Here is a 12,209-nt window from a genome sequence, read left to right as displayed (position 1 = left end):
AATAAGGATTTCTTTTCTTTTCTTCCTAATAGAAAAGGTAACGTTTTCTTGGTCACCGCTACCACCCTATCTAATCACCATCTGATTTTCTCTCGTATTAGTATTAATTATGTGCTTATGCAATAGAAATCTGCCTGTACCAATTTTTTGTTGAACTCTAAACTTCTTCAGGATGAAGACGTTCTTTAGGCCATTCAAATCATCAGAAACATCAATTTTGTTAATCTTAAGGAGTCTTCCATGGTTGACAAGTGGAAGGGCAATCTTCTGGCTTGGAAAAGTTTTCTTCAAACTGTAGGTCAAAAATGTGCCAAAGATTATAGAGTCATTGAAAAACATCTCTACTCTAAACTTCAAAACGCTGAAAATAATGTTCAGGTTGACCCCTCCAAATCGAATCTCTTGAACCAGGTGATTGTTGTCAAAGATGCCCTGAGCAAACACCAACAAACCAAAATTAAGGAGCAAAAATTTGATGTAGGGTTAATTGGCTCTACCATGGGGATCGGTGGTCTAAATTTTTCTTTAACCTTCTTAAGCAAAGGTAGATTAAAGAGTCTATTGATAAACTTGTTATTAACAATCAGGAAACTTTTGATCCTGAATGCATTACTTTGGCCTTTGCTAAGCGCTATAGTAAACTTTTCTCATCTGAAGACTCTATGGAGGCTGATGAAATTAGATTCAAATGCAGATCTCTTGTTCCTATTAAGCTGGATTTTGATGATGTCACTTCTCTCTCTAAACCTATATCTATTGATGAGATCAAAGGGGCTATTAGAGCCCTTAAGGATGACAAGGCCCCCGAGCTTGATGGGCTTCCTATCAAATTTTATAAGGCTAATATTAATTGGATCAGTAAAGATATGTGTGACCTGTATAATGAGGCCTTGTGCGCTAGCTCCCTTAGTCCTGAGATCAACAGGGGTATTATAAAACTCCTTCCTAAGGAAGGGGATAAAACACTTTATCAAGAACTGGAGACCTATTACTCTCCTTAATGTTTCTTATAAAATATTAGCAAAAGTTTTAGCCCTTAGATTGATTCACATTCTCCCTAAGTTTGTTAGCAATACTCAAGCGGGTTTTATTAAAGGTAGATACATTCTAGAGAATCTTATTACTGCTTGGGAAGCCATGGATTTGGCTAAGTGTTCTCATCAAAACTCCGCTTTGCTCCTCTTGGACTCCGAGAAAGCCTATGATAAAATTGAGTCAAAATTTATCATTATAATGTTGCAATCTTTTGGTTTTCCTCCTTTTTTATGTATTGCTATTCAAACTCTGCTCCAAGATGCTTGTGCTCAAGTTGAGATCAATGGATCTCTTTCTAACCCTTTCCCTCTCGGTCAATCAATCAGGCAAGGCTGCCCATTGGCTCCTGCTCTATTTTTCATTGCTGCTGAAGCTTTATACTATATTTTTAGAGATAACACCCTTTCCTCAGAGGTTAGACACAACATTGAGAGATGTTTTCCCAAGTAGGCTAGATCTTGGAAGAATGTCCCATTTTGTGACCTTATTGTTGGTAATTTCCCAATTATGGTCCAAGGTTCTCCTATCTTCAGATCCATTTGGCATGTCTAGAAATTTATCACCAATAAGGATTTTTATAATGATATTCAACTTCATGGTGAGAGATGCATTTGGTGGAATTTGAGCTTGAATAACAAACTCCTAGCCCTCTACCAGGGTTGCTCTACCAAGTCCTGGGCTAAATTTTGTATTACTCAATTTGCTGATATCTTTGAACATGATATTCTTATTCCTTGGGAAGATCGCAAGAGTAAGTTTAATTTACATCAGTCTCAGAAGAAGACTTACAATTTAATTTTGCAAGCTACTAAAGACCTTCCTTATGTCTGTCATGTGGACTCTTATAGACACATTAAATGTAAATGGCCAGATGGAACTGTCCTAGACAAGCTGAAAGCTAAGAATATATACAAAATCATTGCTCACAATGAAGATATTATTGTTCATATTAAGAAAATTTGGTACTGCTCCTTTGATAATAAAGCTTGGAATAAGTTGTTGAATACTATTTGGAAAAGTCTTGTTGAGCCAAAAATTCAATGTTTTAAATGGCTGATGTTAATTGATAGACTTCAGATTAAAAGAGATATTCAACATTCTGATTCATGTAATATTTGCAGGTTTCCTGATATGGGTAGACATATTTTGTTTGATTTCCTTTTTGCTAAAAAAATATGGAAACTTTTTGGTATTTATTATCCTAATAATGTAAATATCATTGAAATTGTTATTGGTCACGTTAATGGTCTTAGTATGGATGCTAATATTTTCTGGAACATGTTGTCTTCTAACATTCTTTAGCAGATCTAGAAATGCAGGAATGAGGAGAAGTACCAAGGTAAGCCAAGGGTTCTTACTGAGTTTTTTCAAAAACTCACATATTTTAAAATCTTCTTCCAAGTTCAAACTACCATGATAATTGAAAAGGATAAATTAAGAAGGTTTCTTAAAGATGGGCAAGCTACTATCTTCCTTTACGAGCTAAAGTATGGCTATCTGTGGCGTAGGACTCTTGATAATTTGCGAATTTTTGAGCACACGTGTTGGAAGCTGAACCAAGTGATTAGGAGGAACCATAACACCAGAAAGGAAGAGATCTTTATGTTGTCCCGGATCCAAGAGCGGAAGAGTATTGTTTGGATGGAAGGCCCACTTGATTGAACCGCATGGGTGGATGCTTACTGTGATATTCTGCACTAGATCTTTGTTGTTCAGTTCTTGTTGTATATGATTTATCCTAGTTGTATCATTGCTACTTTGGACTCAGTTTGAGGCTTTGCCTCTTTTGATCCTCTGTGATCTGTGTATTCCTTTTTTGATCTCTCTATAGCTAATAGAAAAAAATATATATTAATATTTTTTATAAAATCATAGATATAAAAAAACTAATATTTAATTTCCAATTTTCTAAAATTATCATTCTATTTTTAAAAATAATTTCATACTTCATATTTTAAAAATAAAATAATTTCTGATATAAAAAATATTCATCATAAATATTGATTTATAATTTATAGTATAATATAATGATATCTTAGCTATTTGTATTGTATTTTATTTAATTCCAAAGCTATTAAAATATATTTGATTATCATAAAAAATAATTTATAATTTATGACATATTGGTGAGAAGAGCGAATTTTAGCAGAGAAAATTCAATTCTATCGAATATTCTGTGCCGGAAAGGTGGCGACGGAAAAGCATGGGGTCGATAGCAGTGGACACCTAGATGTCCCCGTGCATACGACCTTCTCAAGTAGTATTTCTTCCCTTAATATCCCCTTTAACACCTTTGCAGGCACTTCAATTAACTCCTCGCAGCATCTCATACCTCCATCCACGGCTAATGCATCTGCCAGCATTAATGGAGATCCCCACTCGACCACTAACAATTCATTCAAAGCAAGAACATTCTCGAAGGTGGTTTCTAATTCTGCAGGTGGTATCAATGATCAAGCTAGGTTTGTTATTGATGGCCCTGACAACAATGAGGTTGCCCAGGATGGTAAGAACCCTCTGGTTTCCTCGGCTCATTTTTCTTTGATTCCTAATTGAGAGATGATTGTTGAAATAATTAAAGAAAAAAGTAGGCTTAAGGACACAGCTATTTTTTTTTGGTTGCGGTTGAAGTCGAAAACTGTCCTCCACGCAAATTTTTGGATGACTGGTTCCATAATTTTTGGAATGTTAAATTAGGGTTTCATATTTCATTTTGCAGACAGATTCAAAAGGGATTATTTGTTATTTTTTTCGCTAACCATGAAGCCCAACAAGAGGTTTTGAAAAAACAATACTGGACTGTTGGGTCGACGTCCTTTCGTGCATTGGCTTGGACCCCTGAAGCTATCCATGAGGAAGTTTTGGCCGTCTCGACTCCCAAATGGATTCTTGTGAAAAACATTCCTCCCTTTCTTTCGCATTTTTTGCCACAATTGTTGGATAATTTAGGCAAAATTGTCAGGATGGATGAAACTGTTAGATTAGTTCCTCACATGGATGCTAGGGTTCTTATATTGCTTCTCCCTGGCAAAGAAATTCCTACTAAGATTAATATTAATGTACTTAATGAAAATTTTAGGGGGCTTGAATGCTTGCTTTCTATGTAGGAAGGAAGGTCATTGTAGAAAATATTGCCCAATCATTAATAAGCATTCTACTAAACCTACCAGTAACATTAACTCTCCTCCCAATCCCCCATTGCCGGTTAACCCCCTTGTTGCTTCCAAATCTAATAGTCAACATGCTAAGAAAGCTCCAATTTCTTCTAGTAATACCCAGATTGTGTCCGCTTTCAATTTAAATTTATCTCCCCCTCTAGAGGCTATGTCGGGGCCTGACTTAGATGAAGGATTTACATTGGTTAGAAACTGGAAAAAGAGGAAAGGGATTACCTTGGGTAACCCTAAACCCAAAAATCTTAATGTTATTCCCACGTCTCCTCTCTCCATAAATCCTCCTCTGAGTGTTGACATGATTGAATATCCTACTCTTTTTATTGAAACTATCAAACCCGCTTTGAATTCACCAAAGTTACCACCAAAAGTGTTTAAGGAAATTGATGATGATTATATTTTCGAAGTTATCCCTGCTACTGGGGCACCTCAAAATGATGTTAAAATGGGCATGGAACTGTCTGTCTTTGATGACACTCCTAGGTTAGACACCATCTCCACCAAAAGATGTGGGAGGCCACCAGGATCCAAAAATAATTTTGCTAATAAAAAAATCTAGGGATAATCCCAACAGTTCCATAATGTCTGTTGAAGATGCGTGCAAAACCCCTTTCAATGTGTCCCAATGAATTGCTTATCTTGGAATGTTAGGGGGCTTGAGTCTCCGAATAGAAAATATGCTGTTAAGTGTGTTTTAAACTCTTTTAATTATGTTGATTTGTTTATGATGCAAGAAATTAAAGCTACTGGTTTCATGCTTGATACCAACCTTAATTTTATTTGGAAAGATGCTATTAAGTTTTACTCAAATTACATCAGGGGTAAAGGTGGAATTGCTGTCCTTGTCAATCCCAAGTGGGGGACACTCATATCTGATAATGGCATTTCTCCCTGTCAAAGGGCTGCCTGGTTTACTATGAATATTAATAATAAACCTATTGGTTTTTTCTCTATTTACGCTCCTAATAACACTAAAGATAGAATTTCCCTTTGGAATTGGTTATCCGCTCTCCTTGATATTCCTTAGTTTTTTGGAGGAGACTTCAACATGGTTGAGTCCCAAAAGGATAAAATTGGTGGCAACCCTTTTAGATGGAAGGATTATGAAAATCTGCATTGGTCTATATTTATTAACTCAAAAAATTTGTTTGATCCTCTGGCTAACAATAAAGACTCTCATCCTAGAATTTGGCACACATAGTGCAATTTTCAGCAAGGTCAATCTAGGATCTATTCCAGATTAGATCGTTTTTATGGTAATAAGGACTTCTTTTCTTTTCTTCCTAATAGTAAAGGTAATATTGTCTTAGTTTCTGCTACCACCCTATTTGATCATCATCCTATTTTCACCCGTATTAGTATCTACTCCGAGCCTATTCCACAGAAACCTACCTGTACCAAATTCTTTCTGAATACTAAACTTCTGCAGGATGAAGATGTTCTTTGTGCCTTGCAAATCATTAGAAACATCAACTTCTATAATATGAAGGAGTCTTCCATGATTGACAAGTGGAAGACTAATCTCCCAGCTCGAAAAGCTTTTCTTCAAACCATAGGCCAAAAGTGTGCCAAAGACTACAGATTCACTGAAAAAATTCTTTGTTCTAAACTTCAAAACTCTGAGTATAATGTTTAGGCTGACCCGTCTAATATGGATCTCTTGAACCAGGTGATTGCCACCAAAGATGCCCTCAGCAAACACCAACAAACCAAAATCCAAGGAGCTAAAATTCGATCTAGGATTAACTGGCTCCATGGGTCTAAATTTTTCTTTAATCTTCTTAAGCAGGAACAAACTAAAGAGTCTACTGACAAGCTTGTTATTAATAATCAGGAAGTCTATAATCCTGAGTGTATTTCTTTTGCCTTTGCTGATTACTATGGTAAGCTTTTCTCTTCTAAAGATTCCATGGAGGCTAATGATATTAGACTTAAGTGCAGGCCTCTTTTTCCTATTAAATTGGATGCTGAAGATGTCATGTTTCTCTCAACTCCTATATCTATTGATGAGATCAAAGGGGCTATTAAAGCTCTCAAGGATGACAAGGCCCCCGAGCCTAATGGGCTTTCTATTGAATTTTATAAGGCTAATCTTAGTTGGATCAGCAAGGATATGTTTGATCTTTATAATGAGGCCATAAGCACTGGCTCTCTCAATCCTAATATCAACAAGGGTATTATTAAACTCTTTCCTAAGGAAGGGGACAAATCTCTTATCAAGAATTGGAGGCCTATTATGCTCCTTAATGTCTCTTACAAAATTCTAACGAAAGTTTTAGCCCTTAGATTGGTTCACATTCTCGCTAAGTTTGTTAGTATTACTCAAATGGGTTTCATTAAAGGTAGATACACTCTAGAGAATCTTATTACTACTTGGGAAGCCATGGATTGGGCTAAATGTTCTCATCAAAACTCTGCTTTGCTCCTCCTTGACTTCGAGAAAGCTTATGATAGGGTTGAGTGGAAGTTTATCATCACGATGTTGCAATCTTTTAGTTTTCCTCCTTATTTCTGTAATGTTGTTCAAACTCTACTCAAAGATGCTTGTGCCCAAATTGAGATTAATGGTTCTATTTCTGACCCTTTCCCCCTTAGTCGATCTATCAAGCAAGGTTGCCATGTGGCTCCTGCTCTCTTTGTTATTGTTGTTGAAGCTTTATACTATATTCTTAGAGATAATACCCTATCTCCAAAAGCTAGAGGTTTGTATCTTCCTAATAATGATGAGCTTATAAATAGCCACTTTGCTGATGACAGTGCTATCTTTTTTGAACTCACTGATAACAACCTTAAGAACCTACAAGTTAAGTTGGATATGTTTTGTACTATCTCGGGTGCTAGGGTCTCCCAAGCTAGATATATTTTCTTGGGTTGGGATGATCAGCCTCCTGACTGGTTCCTTTAGCACAATTATCAATGGGGAGGCCCCAAAATTATTGTCAAGTATCTTGGTATTCCCTATTCTGTTGATCCTTCTCTTAAGGACATGTGGGCTTGGGTGAAGGCCAAGATTGAGAATAAACGTAATAAATGGTATAATAGATCCTTATCTCTTGCTGGTAGAATTCAAATTTGTCAAAAGCTTTTATCTTCTTATAGTATTTATTACTCTTCTACTTGGATGTTCAACAATTACCAAATTCTTGAAATTCAAAAGGCTATCGAGCATTTTCTCTGGTCTGATGGCAAGGGCAAAAGAAAGTATCATGTTGTTAAATGGGACTGGTGTCATACTGATAAGTCCCTGGGTGGGCTGGGGTTAAAAGACCTCAAGCTTCAAGGTATAGGTCTTTCTACCAAGTGGATCTTTCAGCCATTGGAAGGTGATAGCCCTTGGAAAGTGCTTGTGATACACAACATTGAGAGAGGTTTTCCCAAGGAGGCTAGATCTTGGAAGAACCTCCCTTTTTGTGACCTTATTGTTGATAAATATCAGGTTATTGTTCAAGGTTTTGCCATCTTTAAGTCTATTTGGCGTGCCTGGGACCATGTATGAAGGTTTATCACCAATAAGGAATTTTATAATGATAATCAACTTCATGGTGAGAGATCCATTTGGTGGAATTTGAGTATAAACAATAAACCTTTAGCCCTCTAGCAGGGATGTTCTGCCAAATCTTGCTCTAAATCTGGTATTACTCAATTTGCTGATATCTTTTAGCATGATATTCTTATTCCATGGGATGATCTTAAGAGTAAATTTAATTTACCTCAGTCTCATAAGGAGACTTATAATTTAATTGTGCAAGCTTCTAAAGACTTTCCTTGCATTTGTCATGTGGACTCCTATAGGCACCTTAAATGTAAATGGCCCGATGGAACTGTCTTAGACAAGCTTAAAACTAAGAACATATACAAGGTCATTGATCATAATGAGGATATTATTGTTCATTTGAATAAAATCTAGTACTGTTCTTTTGATAATAAAATGCTGGATTATATTTGGAAAAGTCCAGTTGAGCCTAAGATCCAACGTTTTAAATGGCTTATGTTAATTGATAGACTTCCTATTAAAAGAGATAATCAGCACTTTGATTTATGTAATATTTGTAGGCTACCTGATATTGGTAGACATATCTTATTTGATTGCCTCTTTGCTAAAGAAATTTGGAATTTTTTTGGTATATACTATCCCTTTAATGTGAATATTATTGAAATTGTTACGGGTCACATTAAAGGGCTTAGTAAAGATGCTAATTTCTTTTGGGATATGTTGTCTTCTAACATTCTTTGGCAAATATGAAAATGCAGGAATGAGGAAAATTACCAAGGTAAGCCAATGGTTCTTACTAAGTTTTATCATAAACTCACACATTTTAAAATATTCTTACAGGTTTAATACAGCATGATTATTGAAAAAGACAAACTACGAAGGTTCCTCAAGGAAGGCCAAGCTACGTTCTTTTTTTACGAGCTTAAATACGGGTATCAATGGAGAAGGACTCTTGATAATTTGCGGGTGTTTGAGCATACGTGCCAGAAGCTGAACCAAGCTATTAAAAATAATCATAACGCCAGACTAGAGGAGATCTTTATGCTGTCCCAAATCCAGGAGCAGAAGAATATCATTTGGATGGAAGGTCCACTCGGTTGGACCGAGTGGTTGGATAACTACTCTGATATTCTGCACTAATTTCGTTGTTCTCTATTTTGGGCTCTTGTTGTATATGATCTATCATACTTGTATTATTGCCTCTTTGGTTTTGGTGTGAGGCTTTGCCTCCTTTTTGACTCTCGATGAATTGTATATTTCTTTTGATCTCTCTATAGCTAATAGAAATTTATAATTTATAATATAAATATATAGTCATGTCTTAGCAGAAAAAAATTGATTCGTTGAATATTTTCATATATTGCTATGGGTATGCTTTCTATAAATCTGCTTCTACTCCAAATGTATCAGCCAATTATATTGAAATAAAATAATTTTCTAAATTTTCTAAATTAAATTTTTTTATATACATTAAAAAAATAAAAATTGAAATATAAAATAAAGATATTTAAATGTGATTGGTTTAAATAAGAAAAATTAATATTACTTAAGTCGAAATAATTGCAAGCATTCAAACTAAACATGATAAATTTTCATTAAATCCTTTTATCAAAACAAATAAGCGCAATCATATCTCTCACTAATATAGAACCAGGAAAAAGAAAAAAAAAAAGTGAGCATTTTATAGACAGACCCCTTTGGTCATTATTCTTTACTAAAAATTGTAACCGGACAATTATATTTAATCCTTCCATTCTATAAAGCCTTCTTTTTAAGGGCCACCCTTAGTAAACATCCAACAATCAACCGACCATTTATAGTGACAAGACTATTCCCTATACCTCGCGAGTTTTTGAAGTTATACTCTTCTATATCCGAAAAAGGAAAAACGCTTTTCCCGCCTCCTTTTAAAATCTGCTCATTCTAAGCGCACATTAAGCCTCAATAACAATGTTTTTTTGCTGGATCTGTGTAGTTGATTTTATTCGCCATTTGCTGCATCTATTGTTTGTACGAGTTCTCAAATCTCAAAAATTGTCTCCTATGGAAGTAAAATAGAAATAATTTGCGAGCTTTGGGAGTATTATCCAGAACCCTCTCTGCGTATGGGAAATAATGACAAGGCAGCGTTTACTTCATGTGAATAGGTTTTATGATGGACGCTGATATTGTTTTTAAGGGAGGATTATATTATTAAAAGTCCTCTTCGATTAAGAATCATAGCAGGAATCAAGATTGATCCAGAGAAGAGACTCAACATAGGAAAAAAATTATGAATCCTTCAATGGAGAGCAATACGTCATTTATAAGATAGTTCTGTTACTAAAATGTAATTGAAATTTAAACAATTTTAAACTTAGAGATCTTCAATCAAATGTCGAAAATCTATTCTTCATTTTAAAAGCAGAAAGTATCTGTTCCAAATTTAAATTTCGAGATCTTTAATTTAAAAACCGAAAATTGATTCTTCATTATAAAAGCAGGAATTGTCTGTTCCAATTTTAAACTTAGAGATCTACAACTAAAACAAACGAAAATTGATTTCTCATTATAATGGCGGGGAATTGTCCGTTGCAATTCTAAACTTAGAGATCTTCAACTAAAACAAACGAAAATTAATTCCTTGTTATAAAAGCAGCAATTGTCTGTTCCAATTTTAAACTTAGAGATCTACAATTAACAAATCGAAAATTGATTCTTCATTATAAAGGAAGGAACTATCTGTTCGTTTAATGTTGCAGAAGTGATTTGATTCGACATATGCTTCATCTATTTGTTTGTACGAGTTTTCAAATCTCAAAATTCCTCTACTTTAGATGTAAAATAGAATTAATTTGCCTTCGCTTTCAAAATTCCTCTACTTTGGGTGTAAGTTAGAACTAATTGCTTCAAAATTCCTCTGCTTTGGATGTAAAATAGAACTAATTTGCCTTTGCTTTCAAAATTCCTCTACTTTGGATGTAAAGTAGGACAAATTTGCCTTTGCTTTGAGAGTATAATCCATAGGGGAAAGGGGGTTTTATTTTCTTACCTGGGATTTGCGAATTCGTACAGCTTCCCCGTCTGCGAGAAAATGATGAGCCCTACTTCGGCATCGCAGAGAACAGAAAGCTCCTGCGCCTTCTTCAGCATTCCCCCCTTGCGTTTTGAGAATGTAACCTTGCGATTTACAGGGTTTTCTATCTTTCTCAGATGTACCTTTCCCCTCGCCATTCTCTTCTCAGAAAGCAGGAGAGCTTCTCCACACGAACACTACTCCGCCACTCGAAAAGCACCAAATGAAGGGGAATATTTGTATGTTCATTTGGATTATTTAAGGTTTAGACCGTACGGTTCCCCCTTAAATAAACAACTCACAGTTGAGGTGCAGCTCCCAACGTAAAATTAGTTAAAACTTGGCTTACAATAGTGGAGTGCCCACAGAGTTAGATGCGCATAATAACAATCGTACTAGTTTAGGAAGCTATTGTTATCGGCTATTATCAGCGAGACCTAGGAACAGCTTTAAACTCAAATGTCGTCGTCATCATCATTACAAAAATGAGATTAACGAATGAGTTGAATAAAACAAGAAAAGACCTAGTGCGTCATAGTCCTTGCCTAACGCATAATAGTTGTAGAGGTGTAGATAAGTGAAAATAAGATTAAATAGTTATGAATTAACATTGTCAATGTATTACTTTTTGTCTAGAAATGCACTTGTGATCTGATAGGATGACTCATATTTTGTTGTCAAATTTTCGTCTTAGAAATGCACTTGTGATCTGATAGGATGGCTCATATTTTGTTGTTAAGTTCCCGTGTTATATTATTATATCTTTGGACATTTAAGCTCAAGAATAAGAGGCCAAAGTCCCCAATATGGCACTAAGTACTTAATATCATACTACGATCAATACATATGCGTTAGACAAATTTGCACCATCTACATTGACAACTTAAAATATGTGCAATGAGGAAAGATATCCATACCAATATTTGAATTATCGAACTTGAACAAGTGATGAAGCATTTGAAGTATCACATCATATGTTTAAGCATGTTATACATGCTATTAGAGAACCATAAGTAGTTGGGAAAACTCCTCCAACTATGTATTATTCCCATCTTGATTATCAAATGGAAGTCACACTATTTTTAATCATTAGATAGAGATAAATAGCAGTATAGAACAATAACAATATAAACATATATATAGAGGAAGAAATGATAAATTAATATAGAGGAGGAAGAGGAAGAGAGATAAAATAGTAAGATAGAGTGATACCAACATAATGTGTGTGTGTGTGTGTGCGAGTGAGAGAGAGAGAGAGAGAATTAAATATAATTATTTTTCTTAATAAAACAAATAGTCAAAATAAAATCATAGTTATCAAAAAAAAATTAAAATATATTATATTTTAATTGATGAAATTAAGAATTTAATTTTTATATTAAAACTTAGATTTGTATGAGAAAAATGAAATGTATTGAAATATAAAAATATTTTATAAGTAAAACTAATTGTT

At 34.8% G+C, this 12,209-nt stretch overlaps 1 protein-coding gene across 2 annotated transcripts in view; it reads right to left on the bottom strand.

The window, feature by feature from the left end:
- Window positions 1-11,052, bottom strand: part of LOC149564744 (MADS-box protein AGL42-like) — a 202,916-nt gene extending 191,864 nt beyond the window's left edge. Inside the window, exon 1 of one of the 2 annotated variants that reach the window (XM_089816945.1) lies at window positions 10,733-11,052. In XM_089816945.1, coding sequence (XP_089673071.1) covers window positions 10,733-10,914 — 182 coding nt within the window. In that variant the 5' untranslated portion in view covers window positions 10,915-11,052. The remainder of the gene's footprint in view (window positions 1-10,732) is intronic. The other variant, XM_089816944.1, reaches the window with a different exon arrangement.
- Window positions 11,053-12,209: the final 1,157 nt, after the last annotated feature.

This window comes from Cupressus sempervirens, chromosome 3 (assembly GCF_028749045.1).
Source record: "Cupressus sempervirens isolate cs-2001-9-10 chromosome 3, ASM2874904v1, whole genome shotgun sequence".
In the NCBI taxonomy this organism is placed as follows: domain Eukaryota; kingdom Viridiplantae; phylum Streptophyta; class Pinopsida; order Cupressales; family Cupressaceae; genus Cupressus; species Cupressus sempervirens.
The sequence above is the reverse complement of the archived record's forward strand: the minus strand, read 5'-3'. Positions and strand labels throughout refer to the sequence as shown.